General features: G+C 39.1%; 1 protein-coding gene across 1 annotated transcript in view; it reads right to left on the reverse strand.

Moving 5' to 3' along the window:
- Positions 1-8,878: 8,878 nt before the first annotated feature.
- LOC117405314 (von Willebrand factor A domain-containing protein 3B-like) overlaps positions 8,879-26,976 on the reverse strand; it is a 57,469-nt gene continuing 39,371 nt past the window's right edge. The window contains 6 exon segments of the mRNA XM_059030401.1: positions 8,879-9,090; positions 14,273-14,370; positions 18,641-18,778; positions 20,496-20,620; positions 23,481-23,601; positions 26,674-26,779. Coding sequence (XP_058886384.1) covers positions 9,045-9,090; positions 14,273-14,370; positions 18,641-18,778; positions 20,496-20,620; positions 23,481-23,601; positions 26,674-26,779 — 634 coding nt within the window. The 3' untranslated portion in view covers positions 8,879-9,044.

Raw genomic sequence — 26,976 nt, forward strand, 5'->3', positions numbered from 1 at the left:
CAAAGCATTCTCAATCCGGTTTCCATCTGATAATGAGAATCCTTGCAGGTATTCATGCAAGATACATGGTGAGTGATGCATCTCACTGACTGAATAACAGACGTGTGGGCTTCTAATCTTCAAGATCTTCTGTTTCCTCCTAATACATTTCAGTGAGGCCCCGCTGCTTTATACACACACACACACACACACACACACACACACACACACACACACACACACCTCTGCCATGCAATTTGTTGCAGTTATTTCTGACCATGTAATACACATGCCACTTGCTAATTCAAGTACTCAGCATAGTTTCCTTGATCACTGAGAAGGCTGCCAAGTGAAACTGCGTAATGGCAGTATTTATTTATTTATATAAAAGATGCTTGTTTTAAAGATGAAGTACTGTAAATATTTCATGATCTGAGATTTGTATTTCCATATAGAAGATGCTTGTTTTAAAGATGAAGTCCTGTAAATATTTTATGCTCTGGATCTGGAACAGTGTGGGGAATACTGGAATTAATACATTCCAAGTGACTTGTGGCAATACATGTCAGGTGTCTTACTGCAGACACTGTAACTAGATGCTTTATTTTACAGCTGCTTTGATACCTTGCTTATGAAAGTGATTAAAAAAACCCAATCACACCATGTAGTTTTAAGTATAAATCTTGTTAACAGTAGATTCAAATGGTATTACAAAATCAAATAAGCTAATATTGGAGAAACAGAGCTAAGAGTGGTACTTCTACTGATTCACTGTCAGCACCAGCCCAGCCCAGAGAGACCTGGTGATCCGTTCACCAATCAGCAGCCCAGCGTAGCTAATCACAGATTAAAACTTATCTCTCAATTGAGCCCCCTAATTGCTTTTCTTGGATCAGGGCAAAAAGCATGTACTGACTATAGAGGCTTAAAGTGCATGATACACAATGGTGCACACACCCAGGTGGGCAGCTCCGCTCATCAGCTACAACTACAACCACGGACTAGAAGAAGCAGACATGCGCGTCAAAACCAAGGCTGTTCGTTTAACCCTTTACTGTACTGGAATCTTCTCACTGTGGTGAAACTAAAGCAGTGTTCTTTCTGCTGTTGATGTCTCAGGGTGGTCAAAATCTCATTCTACACACAAAATATTAGGTGATAAGAATACATTATTGGAAAATCAATTTCAAATAACATTTGGATGAGCCACAGAGTTCAAATTGTATTTTTACTTGAGAGTTTTAGTTCTTCTCCTTAGTGATTTGTGTGAATACAACTCGTCTTGCTGCAAAGGACATGAATGTAATACTGTGGAAAACAAAGTAAACAAATCCATTCTTTGAAATCAGGGCTTACCCTGGGATTAAACTTTCATTATGGTGCTGTTATCCTTACAGCTATCCTTAAGAAAGAAGACTCACACAGGTCTAAAGCTGAGGGAACACGAAGCCACTTTCTGGCTTGGAACTTGGTTTCAGGAGACGAGATTTCAGGCCCCTGCACGGCACACCAGGAGAGACTTGGGGTTTGATACAGCAAGGCTGCCTCAAACTAGGTCTCCTGGAACCAGGTTTCAAGCCACTGTTCCTGAAAAAGTGGCTTTGTGTTCCCTCAACTTTACACATTCAACTTCCAAATTAGAATTGACTTGACATCTTTTGAAAATGTGGAATACAGTAAGTCACTTTTATACCTGGCCCTTGAATTATCTAACAGACTGAAACATCACTCTGGGCCCATGTGGCAATGTGCCCCGCCCCTGTGTGCATTTGTGTGTTATATGTTGTATGTTGCGTGCGTGTGTTAATGTTGGTGTATAGAGATTGGTACACGGGATATAAACGGGTCTGTGTTTCACGTGTATTTAAAAATGTAGATTTATATTTAGGCACGAGGAGGGCACAAATCACTTCACGTGCTGGTAAAATGTAATGTGTGGTCATGGGAGTACACTTAACTAATTCACGTGCTGGGATTCAAGTGAGTAATTAATTAGTAATTGAATCCCAGCACAACAGTATATATAGATGCACATTTCTTGCATACAGGGTTGGGTGTTCGGTGAGTGGAGAACGGGATTGGAGACGGAGGTAATTGTAAATTGTAAAAGCGTAAATATAAGAGTATCTGCTCACCGTGTTTTGTTCGTCTGTCTGTGCACTGTATAGTCCGTTTTTGTTTGTCTGTTAATGTGTGAATTATTTCATATGTGCACTCTTTACTCCAAATCATCACTAGCATGTTTTTATTACCCCGGAAAATACAAAAACACTTTCAAGTTACCAAACCAAAGAACTGTGATTGTAATGGTAAAACCCTGAATGGATGTGCTTCTTGATGTTGCTGTGGTCACTAGGGCAACATCTTTGCAGAAGTGCAGGGGCCTGTCAAAGCACGTTCCCCACTGGAAGCACGAGGCTCAGGGTGCTGACCATACACACACACACATCATGACTTAGGGTTTTACACAGAATTCACAGCTGATTTATCATAGGGCAGACGCACTGCTGTTTAAAAGCTATAAAGAAGTGGATTCAGTGTTTATCCAGCCATGTGTGCCTCACCCGTCATTACAGGAATTCAACAGCCACACCTGCTCAGCAGATAACTACAGACATTCCCAGACACAATAAAAGACTGTATTTCAACTAAATAACCACCAACAAAAGGTATGACTAAGGGTTTTTTAAATATGCTTTTAAGAGTTGTTTGTACATGTTTGTACATCCAGTACACACAGCTTCAACCCTGCTGTACATCCAGTACACACAGCTTCAATCCTGCTGTACATCCAGTACACACAGCTTCAATCCTGCTGTACATCCAGTACACACAGCTTCAATCCTGCTGTACATCCAGTACACACAGCTTCAATCCTGCTTGTCTCTTGTTTTCCTCATCACTGCTTATTCACAGAGCTCTTGGAAGTGTTTGTATTTGGAAGTGTGGACAAATAAGCCCCAACTCCACGACCTCACTTATCTTGGGATTAGCAGCTGCAATGAGATTTCTGCTGATCTTTTGATGCCATTCGGAAGCTAAATGAAAGTGGCATCCCAGCTGCCGTTGAGAGAAGATTTAACAGAACAGCAAACGCAATATCAGACTCAACCACCAATCAGTCTCAACAAGCTTTGAGAGAAGATTTAACAGAACAGCAAACGCAATATCAGACTCAACCACCAATCAGTCTCTACAAGCTTTGAGAGAAGATTTAACAGAACAGCAAATGCAATATCAGACTCAACCACCAATCAGTCTCAACAAGCTTTGAGAGAAGATTTAACAGAACACAAGCACAATGTCAGACTCAACCACCAATCAGTCTCAACAAGCTTTGAGAGAAGATTTAACAGAACAGCAAATGCAACGTCAGACTCAACCACCAATCAGTCTCAACAAGCTTTGAGAGAAGATTTCTCAGAACACAAGCACAATGTCAGACTCAACCACCAATCAGTCTCAACAAGCTTTGAGAGAAGATTTCTCAGAACCGCAAAACATTGTTGTTTTTTTGTCGTACAAATTAGCTTTCCTTTGTGTAGCATGGGTTATGCAAAATACGCAAATTGGTTCAGTAACTTGCAGTTTGGCATTACAAATATCAGAGACCTTATTAACACAAGAGTCTAATGAGCTCGTCACAGGGACAGGAGACTTGAATGCAATATCCTGCAGACAGAAGACTGAATAGGAATATCCTGCAGACAGGAGACTGCGTGCAATATCCTGCAGACAGGAGGCTGAGTGCAATATCCTGCAGACAGGAGGCTGAATGCAATATCCTGCAGACAGGAGGCTGAATGCAATATCCTGCAGACAGTAGACTGAATGCAATATCCTGCAGACAGGAGGCTGAATGCAATATCCTGCAGACAGGAGGCTGAATGGAATATCCTGCAGACAGGAGGCTGAATGCAATATCCAGCAGACAGGAGGCTGAATAATGCAATATCCTGCAGACAGGAGGCTGAATGCAATATCCTGCAGACAGGAGGATGAATGGAATATCCTGCAGACAGGAGGCTGAATGCAATATCCTGCAGACAGGAGACTGAGTGCAATATACTGCAGACAGGAGGCTGAGTGCAATATCCTGCAGACAGGAGACTGAGTGCAATATCCTGCAGACAGGAGGCTGAATGCAATATCCTGCAGACAGGAGGCTGAATGCAATACCCTGCAGACAGTAGACTGAATGCAATATCCTGCAGACAGGAGGCTGAATGCAATATCCTGCAGACAGGAGGCTGAATGCAATATCCTGCAGACAGGAGGATGAATGGAATATCCTGCAGACAGGAGGATGAATGGAATATCCTGCAGAGAGTAGGCTGAATGCAATATCCAGCAGAGAGTAGACTGAATGCAATATCCTGCAGACATGAGGCTGAATGCAATATCCTGCAGCCAGGAGGCTGAATGCAATATCCTGCAGACAGGAGGCTGAATGCAATATCCTGCAGAGACAGTATACTGAATGGAATATCCTGTTCAAGATCTTGTCAAAGCTGTCTTTGCAGCAGGACTGTCAGTAATGTGGTGTTAATTGGTCTGATTGAAAGTGATACAGAAAGTAGAAACCTCCTTCTCTGCATATCACCGTGTTTCCACCCCTACAGTACGGATGCACAGGGATCAATTAGGACCCTCTGTAGACAAGCATCTAAAGGCTAGAGCAAATTATTTAACAGCGATGTCCCAAGTGTCCCTGAATTATTTTTTACTCTTCTGAATTAAACATTACAGGACTCGTAAGAGAAACTTGGCACAGGTATGAAATATTGAAAATCATATGTTCATCTCTCAAGCCCTTGCATGCCTGAAAAAAGACCTTAAAAAAATCTATATTATCAAATAAAACATTTCATGAAAGGCAGATCAACAAAGAAGCTTCTGTCATCTTTCTTTTCTTTCATTTTAATTGTATCTTAAAAATGCATGCCATACTGTACTACTCTAAACACAATGTGAAAACAGACAAGCCAGACAAGCCAACAATCTGCTTAAAGCACTCGAGAGAATCAAGCTCCATCCCTGCCACCATTCATTCCCCTCTCCATCACTCTCAATGGGGAACTAATTGTGCTTCCCTGACAGAACGACACTCTGAATTACAACCTTGTTAAAAGCCTACAATACTAGCGGCTTCATAAAATGTTTGTCAGTCTGCGTGATGTATTCCTGTTCAAGACTTTTCCTTTATCAAGCATATATTTATTCTACAAACCCCAATATCCACAGCATACTCTATACAATATATATATATATATATATATATATATATATATATATATATATATATATATATATATATATATATATATATATACACTTGAAAACACTTGAAACTGCGCAAATATGTATGCAGACATAAGAACATAAGAAAGTTTACAAACGAGAGGAGGCCATTTGGCCCATCTTGCTCATTTGGTTATTAGTAGCTTATTGATCCCAGAATCTCATCAAGCAGCTTCTTGAAGGATCCCAGGGTGTCAGCTTCAACAACATTACTGGGGAGTTGGTTCCAGACCCTCACAATTCTCTGCATCTTGTCGGCCTTTTTTTATAGTTTCCCCACATTGTCTAGATGAAGACATTTCTAAGTCAACATAAACTCCTAGGTCTTTTTCATAGATTCTTTCTTCAATCTCCCATATGATATTTATAATGCACATTTTATTGCCTGCGTGCAGTACCTTACACTTTTCTCTATTAAATGTCATAACATAATCAAACTGGCATGCACTCAGGGTTAATACAGGATTTAGTCGCGCTTCCATACAAATCGCCTGAGGAACCTTGACAAACCGAAACGCAAAACGGGAGCTTCATAAGGAAAACATTTACTTGTTCCTATTTTATTATTCCACTTTTTAAAACAGTGATTGCAAAATACATTTTACACTATTCAAGCAGCAAGGCCTGTGATATGTTTGCCTGTATTAAAGCTCCGGGCCAGGGACCAGAAAAATGGAAAATCATTGTCCGAAAGCCAGGTTTACTCAAGTGTGGCGAATGCAAGCTTCCTTGAGCAGCACACTTCATATTAGCATGTGCAGCACGCAGTACAAACTGACAGAAACACACAAAGTACAAATCAGAAACTGAAACGCAATTGTCCCATTTGTTAGCTGCATGAATACACTCAGAAACAACCTGTGTTCAAACCGGGACAGCATTCTTACTAGTCTCTCGAGGTGTTGCTGTTAATCCTTTTGTATCCACATTTTATTTCAATTTGACAGAAATTAACTTTGTGTAAAGGTTGTCATGCTAATGAGGGGTAAGAAAATGTTGTGTCATAAAAATCAGATAAATTGGCTGCAAATTCATAAATATTCCATTGGAAGAGTTGTTATTCCTTTTTTCAAAAATGTATTGAAATTATCTGTATAAGTCATTTAAAATAACTGGAAAAGCTAAAGTGGTATAACTCGATTCATATGCATTCCAATTAAATTCTGATGGCTGATTAGCTCTCTTAGCATTACTGAAACAAGTCTGGACAAGTGTCTCTCTTTCAGTGTCAGACAAACAACAACAAACAACTATTGCCTAGCAATTTGTTTTGCTTGCTGGATTGTGTGTATTTGAAAGGGTGCTGTTTCTTGTACAGGTGTGTTTGCTTGCTGGATTGTGTGTATTTGAAAGGGTGCTGTTTCTTGTAGAGGCGTGTTTGCTTGCTGGATTGTGTGTATTTGAAAGGGTGCTGTTTCTTGTAGAGGCGTGTTTGCTTGCTGGATTGTGTGTATTTGAAAGGGTGCTGTTTCTTGTAGAGGCATGTTTGCTTGCTGGATTGTGTGTATTTGAAAGGGTGCTGTTTCTTGTAGAGGTGTGTTTGCTTGCTGGATTGTGTGTATTTGAAAGGGTGCTGTTTCTTGTGGAGGCGTGTTTGCTTGCTGGATTGTGTGTATTTGAATGCGTTCATTACCTCTCTCATCATGTCTCCTGTTTGCGCTGTTGCTTGTAAGAGGTCTCTGCTTTGTGAGTTGTTCTAGAAGCTCCTGCTGCTGTTGGGCTAATTGTTTCTGGCTGTCTAATATATCTGCATCTTCATGAATCTTCCAGTTCACCAGATCTTTTACATGCTTTTGAATGAGCTATTGAGAAATCAAGACAATTCCATTGTCGTGTCATTAATTACGAGGCACATGTTTGTAAATGAAGAGTGAACAGGTCCCATGTAATATCCCTGCTCTTTCTCTGAATATGATACATATAGAGCCCACATTGCTGTGATGATCATGTCACCCAATACACACATTATCATCCCATGAACTCTGTCAAGAAGCTGTCATTGCACAGCTTGGGAGGGTTTGCAAAGGGAAAGGGTTTGATTTGGTATATCCAGTTCATGCTGGTTGCAATGCCGTATTGGTGTACTGTGGGCACAGAGCATTACAATGAGCATAGTGGAACTGACACACACACACTGACACACGCAGCGGAACTGACACACACACACATTGACACACACAGCGGGACTCACCTCTTGTTGTTCCCTGTGCTGAGCGAGGGCCTGCTCCAGCTCTTCAGCCCAGTCCTCCAGTTTCCTGATCCTCTCTGCAGAGTTGCCACTCCGGTCTGAAGAGGCTGGTTTTGCTGATGGAGCTGTCGGCACCTCGGAATGCCTTGAGGACAGAGGGGTGGACAGTGTGTCAGATCGGGGGGAGCTGGTCCTGGAGTGAGGTTCAGACTGCGGAACACATGAAACTGCTCTGGAGGTGCGAGAAGGCGTGCCGGCCCTCTCTCCATCACAGTCCCAGTCGGATTTCTCCTCTGTCAAATCAAACAGATGCAGCAGAGGATGAGCAAAGAAGTGTGCAAGCAGGCCTGACCCAGGGAACGCTGCCTTGCCTTTCACCTCCCAAAGGAACGGTGGGGGTCAAGTGTCTTTATTACCATGTGTGACGTCCCATAAACAGGAATGGAATATGAGCAAGCAAAACTTCCAGCACGACGACCACAGCGCTGTATCTGTGACATCTTCCACATGTTTTACACAGAAACTATCAAAATATCAGAAGATGAAGGGTAATGGTTTATTTGCCAGTTAAGTCACTAGCAGCAGAGGGAAGTGTTCTGGTGAGTAATGATAAAGGCATTCTAATAATGATGAGCCTTCAAAGGGAAGGAGAACTCAAAGATGATACGACTGAAAATAAAATCACCAAAATGTTTTGGCTTTTCTCGCTGCTCTGACTGAAGATAAAGCTAACTGGTACAAACAGAGGAGGTAGACAATTAAAGCAGGCAGCCCACAATGCTTCCCTGGAAGGGATGTGTAGTGTAAGTATAGATACTGGGGAACGGAGGGTCTGGAGGCCATAGGAGTGAAGGACAAGCAAAGTGAAGAAGCCAGAGTGGAGATGTTGACAACAGAGACAAGGGGAAAACGTTATTTTAAAGGGCACTTTACTAACTATGAACAACGAGCTTACTACCCCATGAACAAACCACCTTCATGCTGTGTCAATATACTGCAACCTATTTATAAACAAAATCAAAAAGACTCTGCTAAACATGTTCGGCAGTCATCAGAACGCTGCTTAGGGATTAAACACTCTGAGCCAATCATATCATTGAAACAGGGTTGCGTTTATTTAAGAAGACCCCATTGTATCTCACTATAGCTTTTTCTAATAGTTCAGAAATTAGTTAATTTTTATGAACTGTTAACACAAATGAGCAATATTTACTGAATCTAGAGTATAAGTTCCGGTATGCTGTACAGACTGTGGGCTGTATTCATTCTGCAATATAGTATCTCTAATGTCTCATGAATACAACCATGTCTCATGAATACAGCCATGTCTCATGAATACAGCCATGTCTCATGAATACAGCCATGTCTCTATCAGGGACTGCAGCACTGAAACCCCAGTGTTACCTGTCAAAGCTTCATCCCTTGAGGCACTCCCTGGGTCATGTTTACTGACATCTGTCTCCTCGCTGTCTGAAGGATCCTGGCACGCTTTCTGCTCCCTCTTCTTTCTTCTCCTCTTCTGCTTCTTTGCGTCTCCTCCCTGTTGTTCTGATGGAGCCTTTCCTTTTTCTTCCTGTCATTTGGAATCTTTAGGAAATGGCTTCACAGATTGGATGCTCGGTCTGGAGAGAGAGTATAAGGTTAACACGGACTGTACCACAGGGTTAACTGTTCTTCCACAAGCCTACCACATTGCAATGCAGTCTCCCACTAAATGGAAAGCGCCTTTACAGCAGTTCATCTGCTAAAAGCTGTGCACATGTTTCTCTTGTACTTTGTTCTGTACTTCAGTATACGAGTGAGGAGAGGAACAATGGTACAGTTGCCATGAAAGCTTCCACTGACAGCTCTGCATGTCACTTCAACCCCTCCCTGTCATTCAGTCCTGTCCCTCAAGCAGAGACATGAGAGTGTCCACTGACAGCTCTGCATGTCACCTCAACCCCTCCCTCATTCAGTCCTGTCCCTCACTCCAGCAGAGACGTGAGAGCTTCCACTGACAGCTCTGCATGTCACCTCAACTCCTCCCTGTCATTCAGTCCTGTCCCTCACTCCAGCAGAGACATGAGAGTGTCCACTGACAGCTCTGCATGTCACCTCAACCCCTCCCTGTCATTCAGTCCTGTCCCTCAAGCAGAGACATGAGAGTGTCCACTGACAGCTCTGCATGTCACCTCAACCCCTCCCTGTCATTCAGTCCTGTCCCTCAAGCAGAGACATGAGAGTGTCCACTGACAGCTCTGCATGTCACCTCAACCCCTCCCTGTCATTCAGTCCTGTCCCTCAAGCAGAGACATGAGAGTGTCCACTGACAGCTCTGCATGTCACCTCAACCCCTCCCTGTCATTCAGTCCTGTCCCTCACTCCAGCAGAGACTGATGTTTGGCGTGAAAGGGGCTTTATCATTTTTGTCTTTCCTATTCAACTGTATCACAAAATAATGATTGTAATTAAATGATAGCGCAGCAGCTGTGATAATTATAGGATGTTAATGTACTGCAGATTTCTAGGGTTCAGAAGAGTATGGTGTGTTGTGCGGGTTTATTGAATTCATGAAGCTAAGAAAAGGTAACCAAGAGCCTAAAGGACTCAGATATGCTTAGCAATTAGAAGTCTTTTTACACTGAAGGGATAGTAATTCAGCCAGACGCACATGGCATTGACTTACATGTGTTATTTAATGTTGGGTTGTTCTTTGACTGCACTGAAGGAACAGGCATTCTTGTTCTGTCAGTGATGTGTACTTCAATATCAGAACAGGGCACAACAAGCCTGGAATCTATGTAGTTGGATTTGTAATGAGATTGATGACAGATATTATTATTATTATTATTATTATTATTATTATTATTATTATTATTATTATTATTATTTATTTCTTAGCAGACGCCCTTATCCAGGGCGACTTACAATTGTTACAAGATATCACATTATACATTATACAGATATCACATTATTTTTACATACAATTACCCATTTATGCAGTTGGGTTTTTACTGAAGCAATCTAGGTAAAATACCTTGCTCAAGGGTACAACAGCAGTGTCTCATACTGGGGATTGAACCCACAACCCTCCAGTCAAGAGTCCAGAGCCCTAACCACTACTCCACACTCCTATATTCATAGGAGTTAATGACAAACTAGGGCAAGAAGAAGAATATATATATATATATATTTCCATTTTTAAGAACATTGTTCCCAGTCTGCTCCTAAAATAACAACTTGAATTTAGAATATGAAATATAATATATCTTAAATGGTATTGTATACCATAAGAGACTACAGTTAATCTGGGGAAACACAAGGAGTTCTGGAGTTATAGGCCTCATAAGCTTTCATAGAAACACATTCACACGAGTAAACCCACAGAAACAGGATGTGTCTGTGCACAGAGCTCACACACATCCACACGAGCAAACCCACAGAAACAGGATGTGTCTGTGCACAGAGCTCACACACATCCACACGAGTAAACCCATAGAAACAGGATGTGTCTGTGCACAGAGCTCACACACATCCACACGAGTAAACCCACAGAAACAGGATGTGTCTGTGCACAGAGCTCACACACATCCACACGAGTAAACCCATAGAAACAGGATGTGTCTGTGCACAGAGCTCACACACATCCACACGAGTAAACCCACAGAAACAGGATGTGTCTGTGCACAGAGCTCACACACATCCACACGAGTAAACCCATAGAAACAGGATGTGTCTGTGCACAGAGCTCACACACATCCACACGAGTAAACCCATAGAAACAGGATGTGTCTGTGCACAGAGCTCACACACATCCACACGAGTAAACCCATAGAAACAGGATGTGTCTGTGCACAGAGCTCACACACATCCACACGAGTAAACCCATAGAAACAGGATGTGTCTGTGCACAGAGCTCACACACATCCACACGAGTAAACCCATAGAAACAGGATGTGTCTGTGCACAAAGCTCACACACATCCACACGAGCAAACCCACAGAAACAGGATGTGTCTGTGCACAGAGCTCACACACATCCACACGAGCAAACCCACAGAAACAGGATGTGTCTGTGCACAGAGCTCACACACATCCACACGAGCAAACCCACAGAAACAGGATGTGTCTGTGCACAGAGCTCACACACACACACTATAGAAGAGCAAGGAACGACAAGTCCAGTTCCAGCTCAGTCCAGGATATATTGAGCTTGCTAATTTGTCAAATGATGCAGGTGCTTTTGGTATCTGTTCATCTGGACACATGCAATTATAATTCTCCAATAGAGCCCGGTACTCAGTGTAAAAGGAAATACTGAACCAATGAGAGGTGCAGCTCAACAAATGAGACGGTAAAGAAATGAGAGCAGCCTCTCTGTTTCCAATGAAACAATGCCATCGATTCATTGTAGCAGCATGACAGACAAAGGAAAGGTTCAATTAGTTCTTCAATAGAATGCTTTTTACAAACTCTTAAAGGTGTATTCAGCATGCTGTTTTCATTTACATTGTAATGGGATATGCAAATCTGTTTGTAGACAATCCTCTTGATCTGAATGCCTTGCAAGGGGGACACAGCAGCTTGTGACAGTGAAGCTACGTTAAAACACTGAGAGTGAAGCTACATTAAACAGAGTGAAGCTACATTAAAACACTGAGAGTGAAGCTACATTAAACACAGAGAGTGAAGCTACATTAAACACTGAGAGTGAAGCTACATTAAACACAGAGAGTGAAGCTACATTAAACACTGAGAGAGTGAAGCTACATTAAACACTGAGAGAGTGAAGCTACATTAAACACTGAGAGTGAAGCTACATTAAAACACTGAGAGTGAAGCTACATTAAACAGAGTGAAGCTACATTAAAACACTGAGAGTGAAGCTACATTAAACACTGAGAGTGAAGCTACATTAAACACTGAGAGTGAAGCTACATTAAACACAGAGAGTGAAGCTACATTAAACACTGAGAGAGTGAAGCTACATTAAACACTGAGAGAGTGAAGCTACATTAAACACTGAGAGAGTGAAGCTACATTAAACACTGAGAGTGAAGCTACATTAAAACACTGAGAGTGAAGCTACATTAAACAGAGTGAAGCTACATTAAAACACTGAGAGTGAAGCTACATTAAACACTGAGAGTGAAGCTACATTAAACACTGAGAGAGTGAAGCTACATTAAACACTGAGAGTGAAGCTACATTAAACACTGAGAGAGTGAAGCTACATTAAACACTGAGAGAGTGAAGCTACATTAAACACTGAGAGAGTGAAGCTACATTAAACACTGAGAGTGAAGCTACATTAAACACTGAGAGAGTGAAGCTACATTAAACACTGAGAGTGAAGCTACATTAAACACTGAGAGTGAAGCTACATTAAACACTGAGAGTGAAGCTACATTAAACACTGAGAGTGAAGCTACATTAAAACACTGTGAGAGTGAATTGTATGTGGCATCATTGTATTCAGCATCATTTTAATATTGCATTCAGCATCATTTTAATATTATATTCTGCATCATTTTAATATTGTATTCAGCATCATTTTAATATTGCATTCAGCATCATTTTAATATTATATTCTGCATCATTTTAATATTGCATTCAGCATCATTTTAATATTATATTCTGCATCATTTTAATATTGCATTCAGCATCATTTTAATATTGTATGCAGCATCATTTTAATATTGTATTCAGCATCATTTTAATATTGTATTCAGCATCATTTTAATATTGTATGCAGCATCATTGTAATATTCACAAGTGCAGCTTTCTGGTAATGTATTCAAATTGTGTCTCATGCATTATAGACTCAATTATATTTTCTTAGTTTGTTCTGCAGATGTCTGATTGAAACTGTCTGTGGGTCCTTTAGTGAGGCTAAAAGAATGATAATGTCGTTTTCCACAAAGCTCTTCATTGGCAATGGGAAATGCATGTGTTATTAACGCTTTATAGGCAGCTTGGGTGCGAGGTACCATATGTGCTAAACCATATGTTCACATTCAGGTGAGAGGAAAGCTGGAGAGAAGCCAGCAAGATGCTGAGCATATAAGACCTCACCTAGAATATTGTGTTCAGTTATGGTCACCTCGTTACAAAAAGGATATTGCTGCTCTAGAAAGAGTGCAAAGAAGAGCAACCAGAATTATTCCAGGTTTAAAAGGCATGTCATATGCAGACAGGCTAAAAGAATTTAATCTATTCAGTCTTGAACAAAGAAGACTACGCGGCGATCTGATTCAAACATTCAAAATCCTAAAAGGTATAGTCAGTGTCAACCCGGGGGACTTCTTTGACTTGAAAAAAGGACCAGGGGTCATAAATGGAGATTAGTTAAAGGGGCATTCAGAACAGAAAATAGGAGGCACTGGTGTCGCAATTCTATACCTCCTTGTCCTAAAATGATGATTCAGTATGGATTGCTGGTAATAAGGAGATGACTCTCACACTGAGTGGTGCTGGGATATTTCTTATTGGTATATTGTTGTCTGATCTTAATGATCTCATAAGAATGCCATAGCTGTAATTTGATATGTTGTGGCAGAATATCATTTGATGAATGTTGAATTACTGTTTACCATACGTGTTACATATCAATTTAAATAAAATACATACGTATATCAAAATGGAATAATTACTAAAGAAAATGAGAACTAATTATCATATTAGTACAATCCAACAGTCACACATTTCCAGCTTGTAAAACAACTCTAATTTACTGTCTTTGCTTATTACATAATATCACAGCAGTTTTAACTGCGAACGTTAACCTTTATATTCTTGTAATTCTTCACCAGGTAATACTTACATTGTGTGAGAGATCATCTGGCATTCTCTTATGTAACGGCAGGTCAGGGCATATCTTGTCTGGCTAGTTTTAACAATCCGGCTGCGCAGCAAAACCTCCTGGAACAGCAGAACATGCCATTGAACATGGATTCATCAATGAATTACTATTACTAACTAACATGGATTCATCAATGAATTACTATTAATAACTAACATGGATTCATCAATGAATTACTATTAATAACTAACATGGATTCATCAATGAATTACTATTAATAACTAACATGGATTCATCAATGAATTACTATTAATAACTAACATGGATTCATTAATGAATTACTATTAATAACTAACATGGATTCATCAATGAATTACTATTAATAACTAACATGGATTCATCAATGAATTACTATTAATAACTAACATGGATTCATCAATGAATTACTATTAATAACTAACATGGATTCATCAATGAATTACTATTAATAACTAACATGGATTCATCAATGAATTACTATTAATAACTAACATGGATTCATCAATGAATTACTATTAATAACTAACATGGATTCATCAATGAATTACTATTAATAACTAACATGGATTCATCAATGAATTACTATTAATAACTAACATGGATTCATCAATGAATTACTATTAATAACCAACATGGATTCATCAATGAATTACTATTAATAACTAACATGGATTTCATCAGTGAATTACTATTAATAACTAACATGGATTCATCAATGAATTACTATTAATAACCAACATGGATTCATCAATGAATTACTATTAATAACTAACATGGATTCATCAATGAATTACTATTAATAACCAACATGGATTCATCAATGAATTACTATTAATAACTAACATGGATTTCATCTGTGAATTACTATTAATAACTAACATGGATTTCATCAATGAATTACTATTAATAACTAACATGGATTCATCAATGAATTACTATTAATAACTAACATGGATTTCATCAGTGAATTACTATTAATAACTAACATGGATTCATCAATGAATTACTATTAATAACCAACATGGATTCATCAATGAATTACTATTAATAACTAACATGGATTTCATCAGTGAATTACTATTAATAACTAACATGGATTCATCAATGAATTACTATTAATAACTAACATGGATTTCATCAGTGAATTACTATTAATAACCAACATGGATTCATCAATGAATTACTATTAATAACTAACATGGATTCATCAATGAATTACTATTAATAACTAACATGGATTTCATCAGTGAATTACTATTAATAACTAACATGGATTCATCAATGAATTACTATTAATAACCAACATGGATTCATCAATGAATTACTATTAATAACTAACATGGATTCATCAATGAATTACTATTAATAACCAACATGGATTCATCAATGAATTACTATTAATAACTAACATGGATTCATCAATGAATTACTATTAATAACTAACATGGATTCATCAATGAATTACTATTAATAACTAAAATGGATTCATCAATGAATTACTATTAATAACTAACATGGATTTCATCAGTGAATTACTATTAATAACTAAAATGGATTCATCAATGAATTACTATTAATAACCAACATGGATTCATCAATGAATTACTATTAATAACCAACATGGATTCATCAATGAATTACTATTAATAACTAACATGGATTTCATCAGTGAATTACTATTAATAACTAACATGGATTCATCAATGAATTTCTATTAATAACCAACATGGATTCATCAATGGATTACTATTAATAACTAACATGGATTCATCAATGAATTACTATTAATAACTAACATGGATTTCATCAGTGAATTACTATTAATAACCAACATGGATTCATCAATGAATTACTATTAATAACTAACATGGATTTCATCAATGAATTATTATTAATAACTAACATGGATTCATCAATGAATTACTATTAATAACTAACATCGATTCATCAATGAATTACTATTAATAACTAACATGGATTTCATCAATGAATTACTATTAATAACTAACATGGATTCATCAATGAATTACTATTAATAACTAACATGGATTCATCAATGAATTACTATTACTAACTAACATGGATTCATCAATGAATTACTATTAATAACCAACATGGATTCATCAATGAATTACTATTTATAACTAACATGGATTTCATCTGTGAATTACTATTAATAACTAACATGGATTCATCAATGAATTACTATTACTAACTAACATGGATTCATCAATGAATTACTATTAATAACCAACATGGATTCATCAATGAATTACTATTAATAACTAACATGGATTCATCAATGAATTACTATTAATAACTAACATGGATTCATCAATGAATTACTATTAATAACTAACATGGATTCATCAATGAATTACTATTAATAACCAACATGGATTTCATCAATGAATTACTATTAATAACTAACATGGATTCATCAATGAATTACTATTAATAACCAACATGGATTTCATCAGTGAATTACTATTAATAACCAGGGATCCTAGGAATCGGTTTGCCCTGCGGAATAACGCAAAAAACATGGATTTGCAATGCTGTCAGAGAATTTTGGGGCACGGCAAAAAGAATGCGTGCTTTTTTTGTTTGTTTGATAATCAAATCAATACACGTATCATATATACTCATCAACACAGGCAATTTTGCTTTACATTTACATAAACATACTTCAATAATACGTTCAATAAAACTGCTTCTGGTGCACAGAGGTCAAGGCTGAACGAGGCACGCTGTCACATTCATGCTGAAATGTAGCTGCAGTTTACTTCAGTATCCAGTGCGTTGTTACTACTCAGCAAGCTGTTTGAAGATGCTGAAAACAATAAAGATCACCCTAAAGATCGGGTCAATGCGTTTGGCAATAGCCACGCAGACTAGCTCGCAGATAAACGAATATGAACACTATGTTTTGGTTTGTATGATTCCTACACAGATGTATTGTAATGTTTAAAGTAAAATGGTAAGTTTGTTTATATTATTGATGGCACTGGAGAGCTTGTAACCTCCTTGGAATTTAAAAATTACTTCCTGTGTTAACTGTTAGTCAATAGTACTGTTTGTGTATCTTATAATGTGACAGACGGGACGACTACATTTTAGCCTTTTATTTTAATTGTGAAATAATGCAGATTTCAATTTTTTTTAATCTGAGAATTTAATATTTTTTATTTTTATTGTGTAAAACTAGGATCCTTGTAAATAACTAACACACAGTTCTATAAAATAAAATACTTTTTTTAATATAGGAAAATTATTCATGTTCTAATGTTGTACTGAAAATATAAAAAAAACATTTCAGAATATTTCTGAACCCTTTCAGACAAACGCTGGGTGAGAGGGATTTCATTGTAGCGCAAGAAGAGCAGCTGAACCCAGCTGTCATGAAATGCAACCTGAACAGCATAACTATACTGAGAAAGCCTCCAATTAAACAATGTGTCTTTATTACTATAGAGTCCCCTATAGAGCAATCCTTTTTATTTTGAACATGCTTTTTCAGTCAAGTTTTTCAAAGGTATTTCCTGGCATTGGAAGATGATTACCCAACACATAATTGTTCAGGCTTTTCACAATAACTGAATGCTTTTCTCAATAACTGAATGCTTTTCTCAATAACTGAATGCTTTTCTCAATAACTGAATGCTTTTCTCAATAACTGAATGCTTTTCTCAATAACTGAATGCTTTTCTCAATAACTGAATGCTTTTCTCAATAACTGAATGCTTTTCACAATAACTGAATGCTTTTCACAATAACTGAATGCTTTTCTCAATAACTGAATGCTTTTCTCAATAACTGAATGATTTTCACAATAACCAAATGCTTTTCACAATAACCAAATGCTTTTCTCCAGAATCTGTAAGACCCGAGGAGCTTAGCAGATCCCATTGTTGCAGAGAAACACAATTACAGGCGAATCTGTTTGCCCGTGTGCCAATAATGTAAACTATTAAAAATACAATACCATGCATGTTGCTCTACAAGCTCCTGTTCCAGATGTGCAACCTTTAAATCACTATCATATCATTGGTAATATACAGTACGTCTGATCTATATAATAGTATGTAACTCTTTTTTAGAACAAGTGTGCAGTTTGAAACAGCAGGCAGCCATGTCACAGAACCAATTATTTCGTTTTTTGCTACAGATGAACTCAGTATGATAACCTTGAGCCCCCTTCATTCATGAGTGGTTTAGACTTTAGACAAGAAACTGCTGAAGCACAAAGAAAACAATCTGCCAGTTTGAATGAGAAAGTAATGACACGATGCTTGGAGAGAAGTCTGCTCTTTTTAGTTCTTTATTTTCAAGTCAGTAAACTGGACCTACTTGTTTGTTGTTGTATTTCAGAACCGTGTAGAATTTATCTGTTGATTTGCCTCGCTGTGGGGTTGCTATGACAACACCAGGGACCCAGCACTCCCCGGCACAGTCGGTCCCACTTCGAACAAATACAAAATCTCCAACCTGAGAAAAGCAACAGAGGACCTCAAATTAGTGCTCCCAGAGAGTCCTGTTCAGCTTGGTATGGCTATATCTAGCACACAGGCTAATCAGCACGAAACTGATTTTCACCTGGAATCACAGTCTTATCAAGGCTTAATTATAGCAATCAGTTGTATTGTGCCCTTTTGCTCATTAAAGTGTGGAAAGACTGTTTGAGTGGAATACAGGGCTCTTTAAAAGGCAGGTGTTGTTATGAACTATCTTTACAAGGGCTCATACCACTGCTGATCAGTTATACACTTGGATCATTAGAATAATTCTAGGCAGAAGTCTCTATTTTTAGAATTTAGCTATAGGAACTATCACTCCGACTCAAAACATAATGTTTGTGCACATAATCAGTCCAAGGAAATACTAAACTTGGCAGAAAGGTGCTTTTCTGTGTATTTGTTCATAAGCCCAAGCTAGGAAATCATGTCATGATGTCAAAGTTATAATTGTAACATACAGCTCTGGCCCAAAGGTTTGCATCTGCCTAGACTTCTCTAATTGTGCTTTATAAAGTGGAATGAAAGCTGCTGAATAATGTTATGTTAACAAATTGAATTACATAGCACCGCTTTGTAGTTTTCCATATACTTCAGAAAAACTAACATACATTTTAAAATGTGACATTTTGAAATCTAATATGAATACTACTGTACTAGTATTATGGCTTCAGGTAGACTTTTGTGATATCATTTTGTAGTTTCTTTGATAACACGATGTTAAATAAAATATCTAAATTATGTTCATGTAGTTTTTTTTTTAAATTATGTCTCAATCCTAAAATTCTAGGTGATGCAATATTTTTGGTCATAGCTGTACATATAATTAGACAACATTTTTTTTTTTTATGTATAGTCTTTTGATATTTACAGCAAATATAGTATTGCAGGTGCTAATCTGTATGTCTTCTACACCAGCACGTTGTCCATGTATTTGTATGTTTTCTACACCAGCACGTTGTCCACGCTGTGCTCTTTTTTACACAGAGAATTGTGAGGGTCTGGAACCAACTCCCCAGTAATGTTATTGAAGCTGACACCCTGGGATCCTTCAAGAAGCTGCTTGATGAGATTCTGAGATCAATAAGCTACTAACAACCAAACGAGCAAGATGGGCTGAATGGCTTCCTCTCGTTTGTAAACTTTCTTATGTTCTCATCTTCTTATGTACACCAGCACGTTGTTCATGTATTTGTCTGTCTTCTACACCAGCACGTTGTTCATGTATTTGTCTGTCTTCTACACCAGCACGTTGTCCATGTATTTGGGGATGAAGCCAGTACACCTGGGTTAGCATGTGAGTGCCACGGGATCTTCAATTCATCGACAGGACCTCAGTGTTACTTCTCACACAGACACAGTATGAAGGACAGGCACTTCTATAGCACAGCGCCCCCCCCCGGTAACATGCTGGTGTATTGCTGAAGCCCTGGCCACTAACTGAGCCACAAACCACACCATGTAAGAAACTGATTTTCCTCAGAGGTCACCATTCCCAAGTGCTGACTCTCAACCAGGCTTAGCGATGAGAGCTGAACAGATCAGACCCAAGCTGGTAAATCTCCTGCTTCTACTAATGATACAGAACTGAAGAGAGGAGCATGCCCTGACGATGCACGGCCATCCTGCCTAGCGTAGCAACCGACAGTCAGACCCACATTCGAGTGGTATCATGTTGTCTGTGCGCTTACCTGCAGTGGTGGGCAAGGGAGAGCTCCTCCAATGGGAATCAGAAGCCCTAGTGGTGTAATCTGGGTATCTCCATTGCTGAAACTCACAACAGCCTTTTTGGAGCCAATGCATTTTGTCACTGTACCTGAAAACAAATATATTTAATTAATAGTTTTTTTTACAAGCCATAAATGAGCTAATCAGCAACGTGGAGCAGTGGTTAGGGCTCTGGACTCTTGACCGGAGGGTCGTGGCTTCAAAGCCAGGTAGGGGACACTGCTGCTGTACCCTTGAGCAAGGTACTTTACCTAGATTGTTCCAGTAAAAACCCAACTGTATAAATGGGTAATTGTATGTAAAAATAATGTGATAGCTTGTAACAATTGTAAGTCGCCCTGGATAAGGGCATCTGCTAAGAAATAAATAATAATAATAATAATCCTACAAAAAATAATAATAAAATGCAGCGACACATTCGTGATATCACAACACTTAGAAGTAGTTCAGCTTTCCAGAATAAGTCATTCTGCTTTGCTATTTGAAATGTGTTACTTCCAGGGCCCCCTGTTTCGAGTGTAACTCATTTAAAGCCCCACTGATTCGCCCCCGCTGCAGTGGCTCTGATAGAATTAGCAAGAGTCATTTCATGCACTTCTAGAACCCACTGGAGTCGGTACTAGAGTCTGTAGATAAAGACAAGGTTGATTAATGAACCAAAGAGGGGCTTGTTATCAGCATCACAGAGTACTGATTCCAATATATATCTACAAATGATGGACATTGACAAAATTATTTTTGGTTTCTTTTTAATCACTTGATTATTCAGCCTTGACCATGACACGTTTGAGTGACTAATTAGTGAGACAGTTGATTGGACACTGGATATGGAGTGATTTCAGCTGTTGAACTGCAAGCTTGAATAAAAGCAATAAAGAAAATCACAGAAGAAAAACAATATGCCACGTCTGTCAAGACAGCAGCGCCTTCGTGCCTTCTTGCAATCGGCATGTTGGAGGCTGGACTAGGGTAGCGTACTGTGGCTCGCCATCTTGGGTGCTCACAGCCAGCAATTTCAGACCTGGTGAGATGGTATAACCAGACACACTGTCAATGACAGGCCACAAACTGGGAGACCAAGAGTCACAACACCTGCCCAAGATTGACTGATCATTTTGCAGCATCTTTGTGATGTCAATTGTTAATCAGCACAATACAAAGTCACTGCACCTGCTCTAAAACAGAGTTTGTCATTTTTCAATCTTATGAAATAAGCCATTTGTACCATGAATATATACAGCCTAGATCATTTTCCAAGGTGTACAGATCATTGACCGCTTGCCACTTGTGCAGCTCCTCTGAGTAAATGTGAAGCAGTCCTGGCATTAGCAGGCTGTGAACTGCCTCATCCATCAAAGATAAAGGTCAATGAATTATAACTGCTGAGATTAGCCTCAAATAATAAACCAGGACCCTGACACTCTTACTGTGCAACAAGAAAATCCCAACCCAAACCTTGACCCTGACCCTAACCCTGACCCTGACCCTGACCTTAACCCTTACCCTGACCCTGACCCTCTTACTGTGCAACAAGAAAATTCCAACCTTAACCCTGACCCTGACCCTGACCCTGAATAAAAACATAAATACATTTAAAACTAACAACAGGCATGTGAAATGTTCCCTTCTTTTACTGGACGGAGGGATCTTAAGCAGAAAGGTTTTCGATCTTTGATGCAGCTGGTGTCTTTTTCGTTGAAGACATTTTAAAGAAATTGTGCAGCTCTATGCAGTGTGTGTATAGTGGCGTTATTTGTTTTTTGGTATAGTGGTGTTAAACTCGATCTATAAATTCCCTGGATCTGTGATGACTTCCTTCTCCTCATTTCAAAAGCCAAGATGCGGCAAAATCAATCTGATCTATAAAAGGGAGATGGTGCTCTATTATTTAGAACACTGTATTTGTGTTTAATAAAATGCAAGATGCTGAAAATAAATCTTCTGAACGTAAGGCTAGAATGGCAAGAATGAAGTCACACAGTCTCCCTGGATGCTACGGCACAATGCACGTTTAATTTAGTGGTCACTCTTCCTCAGTACAATGAGGTCTACTGTTCCACCAGTTTCACATCAATAAGGAGTGTTGTATTTGAAATGCTGCCTCTGCCTCTGACTAATGGGGTTAAGCTGCTCCCGTACATGCAGGAGTCTGCATGTCTGCCGTATCATTTTAATGGACTTCACATTTTAACATTTCATATTTTAAGCACATGGGAGCTTGATTCCAAACTTTATTCCAAGTGCATTAATGTTTGATCCGCCATTTATCACCAAGTGTGTGTTAATGTGCAGGCTGAGAAGAGAATTTCATCACACCATTTATCACCAAGTGTGTGTTAATGTGCAGGCTGAGAAGAGAATTTCATCACACCATTTATCACCAAGTGTGTGTTAATGTGCAGACTGAGAAGAGAATTTCATCACACCATCACCAAGTACATGTTAATGTACAGGGTGAGAAAATAATTTAATCACGTTGTGAAAGCTCAGAGAATAAGATCATTTATTATAAGAGGACGGCCCAATTATTTTACCCCGAGAACTGAAGGTTCAGCGGGTGTCCTCCGATCCCATGACCGAGCCAGCTTCCTCTTTTACACCCAGGAACTCGAGAGCGGCTGGACCAGCCTCTGGAGGACAAAGGCCAGCCCTGCAGGTGTCTGCTGTGAGCTATCTGGGGGCCTGGACAGCGGGGTTTGCTGTAGCATGATGACAGTCTCTGCTGGTTTTGCTCCCTAACCCACGGGAGTGCCAGAGCCAATGAGACACTCCCTTCTGAGTCCCCAAAGAAGACTGGCACCTCCACACGGCCGTGCTTTTACCAGGTGAGCCACTCGGGAACCCAACACTGGCTATTTTAATATACCATATACACCAGTATGTTTATGGTGCTATATGCTTTTATTTGAAAAGGTAATTTGAAAGGAGATCATAATAATAGTCATTACCTGGGTAATAAAAGCCATCCATCTCTGCCCTGGCAATGACCCGCTGGCCTCTCAGTGTGTCCAGGACCCTTTTCTCTCCTGCACTGGCTCTGAACACATTGCTGCCTTGGATCTTTTCTTCCTGTACAAACAGGGAGAATAAAATCATCTTTACAGCATGTTGAACAGAAAGCCTAATGGATGTGAACCCATTACTCATGTGACTTGGGCTGAAATCACAAAGCCTCATTTTCACTATGGGAAACTTTTATAAGGGCTGTTTCCTGACTACAGGGTTTTCAGATCGGGAATTTTATCCACAAACCTTAACAAAAGGAATGTTAACTGTCTGGGGGTGCTTGTAATCCCCAAGCTAAACGAACAGCAGTTACATTAAATATCTGTTTCAGATCCATTTGAGCGACCCTGAACGAACTAAAACAAGCATGACTCTTCAGCCCTGTGCAAGTGGCTTGCCTTAACACTAAAACAAGCATGACTCTTCAGCCTTGTGCAAGAGACTTGCCTTAACACTAAAACAAGCATGAATCTTCAGCCTTGTGCAAGAGGCTTGCCTTAACACTAAAACAAGCACGACTATCCAGGGTGTTAGATACTGCTGGAAATGCACTCGGCAGGAGCTGGGAATTAGAGCAGGTCTATCCAGGGTGTTAGATACTGCTGGAAATGTGAAGCACATCAGCACAGTAAGAGTCTGAAGCACATCAGCACAGTAAGAGTGTGAAGCACATCAGCACAGTAAGAGCCTGAAGCACACCAGCACAGTAAGAGCCTGAAGCACATCAGCACAGTAAGAGTCTGAAGCACATCAGCACAGTAAGAGTCTAAAGCACATCAGCACAGTAAGAGTGTGAAGCACATCAGCACAGTAAGAGTCTGAAGCACATCAGCACAGTAAGAGTCTGAAGCACATCAGCACAGTAAGAGTCTGAAGCACATCAGCACAGTAAGAGTCTGAAGCACATCAGCACAGTAAGAGTCTGAAGCACATCAGCACAGTAAGAATCTGAAGCACATCAGCACAGTAAGAGTCCGAAGGACATCAGCACAGTAGGTTAGGAGTCTGTTTATCTGGGTTCCTCCAGGCTCCCGGGCAGACCACGGTTACAGCAGGTTATGGATCTGTTTGTTTGTCTAATCCATGTATTTTGCTGAAGTAGCTTGAATGAAATGTTCAGCATTTTTCCTACCTGTCCTTTTATCTTTGCATGATGATGATGATGATGATGTTGTTGTGTTGAATTGTATTGTGTGTGTCGAGTTCCTTTTATCTTTGCATCATGATGATGATGATGTTGTGTTGAATTGTATTGTGTGTGTCGAGTCCCTTTTATCTTTGCATGATGATGATGATGTTGTTGTGTTGAATTGTATTGTGTGTGTCGAGTCCCTTTTATCTTTGCATGATGATGATGATGATGTTGTGTTGAATTGTATTGTGTGTGTCGAGTCCCTTTTATCTTTGCATGATGATGATGATGATGTTGTGTTGAATTGTATTGTGTGTGTCGAGTCCCTTGTATCTTTGCATGATGATGATGATGATGTTGTGTTGAATTGTATTGTGTGTGTCGAGTTCCTTTTATCTTTGCATGATGATGATGATGTTGTTGTGTTGAATTGTATTGTGTGTGTCGAGTTCCTTTTATCTTTGCATTATGATGATGATGATGTTGTGTTGAATTGTATTGTGTGTGTCGAGTCCCTTTTATCTTTGCATGATGATGATGATGATGTTGTGTTGAATTGTATTGTGTGTGTCGAGTTCCTTTTATCTTTGCATGGTGATGATGATGATGTTGTGTTGAATTGTATTGTGTGTGTCGAGTCCCTTTTATCTTTGCATGATGATGATGATGATGATGTTGTTGTGTTGAATTGTATTGTGTGTGTCGAGTTCCTTTTATCTTTGCATGGTGATGATGATGATGTTGTGTTGAATTGTATTGTGTGTGTCGAGTCCCTTTTATCTTTGCATGATGATGATGATGATGATGTTGTGTTGAATTGTATTGTGTGTGTCGAGTTCCTTTTATCTTTGCATCATGATGATGATGATGTTGTGTTGAATTGTATTGTGTGTGTCGAGTTCCTTTTATCTTTGCATCATGATGATGATGATGTTGTGTTGAATTGTATTGTGTGTGTCGAGTCCCTTGTATCTTTGCATGATGATGATGATGATGTTGTGTTGAATTGTATTGTGTGTGTCGAGTCCCTTTTATCTTTGCATGATGATGATGATGATGTTGTGTTGAATTGTATTGTGTGTGTCGAGTCCCTTTTATCTTTGCATGATGATGATGATGATGTTGTGTTGAATTGTATTGTGTGTGTCGAGTCCCTTTTATCTTTGCATGATGATGATGATGATGATGATGTTGTTGCGTTGAATTGTATTGTGTGTGTCGAGTTCCTTTTATCTTTGCATCATGATGATGATGATGTTGTGTTGAATTGTATTGTGTGTGTCGAGTCCCTTGTATCTTTGCATGATGATGATGATGATGTTGTGTTGAATTGTATTGTGTGTGTCGAGTCCCTTTTATCTTTGCATGATGATGATGATGATGATGTTGTTGTGTTGAATTGTATTGTGTGTGTCGAGTTCCTTTTATCTTTGCATCATGATGATGATGATGTTGTGTTGAATTGTATTGTGTGTGTCGAGTCCCTTGTATCTTTGCATGATGATGATGATGTTGTGTTGAATTGTATTGTGTGTGTCGAGTCCCTTGTATCTTTGCATGATGATGATGATGATGATGTTGTGTTGAATTGTATTGTGTGTGTCGAGTCCCTTGTATCTTTGCATGATGATGATGATGATGTTGTGTTGAATTGTATTGTGTGTGTCGAGTTCCTTTTATCTTTGCATGATGATGATGATGATGTTGTGTTGAATTGTATTGTGTGTGTCGAGTCCCTTTTATCTTTGCATCATGATGATGATGATGTTGTGTTGAATTGAATTGTGTGTGTCGAGTCCCTTTTGTCCCAAGTTCAGGAGTAGCTCTTGAGATGTAGTTGCCAGACTCACTATAACACATGTCACACAGGCTAGGCTCTTGTAAATAACACACAGTAGCTACTAGTAGCTATTACTGGTTAACACAAGAAGAATCTACTGTGTTCAGCAATATTACAAGCTCTACAGATTCAATGGCTGGACAGTAAAATGCCATGTACTCACTGCTGTGTTGCCATCTTGAGATTGTGAGTGTGTTTCCAGTGCTAGTTTTTCCTGAAGCAGAGCTTCCATGTGTTCTGTGAAGGGAACTGGCTCGGCGCTATGAAACCTACAGGAAGAACACAGTTAAACCAGGCATTGCATTGATATGATCGCTTTCTCCCCAATCTGCTCCCCCCTTCACTGTGTCACGCTGTGATCCAGACAGACGTAGTCCTGGAACTACTGTGCTTATAGCAGTGGAAGTGTAGGAGAGACAGTTCACTTGTAGCTCATGAGTCAAGAAAGAACAAACACATGATCTAT

Source organism: Acipenser ruthenus, chromosome 9 (genome assembly GCF_902713425.1).
Source record: "Acipenser ruthenus chromosome 9, fAciRut3.2 maternal haplotype, whole genome shotgun sequence".
Classification (NCBI taxonomy): Eukaryota; Metazoa; Chordata; class Actinopteri; order Acipenseriformes; family Acipenseridae; genus Acipenser; species Acipenser ruthenus.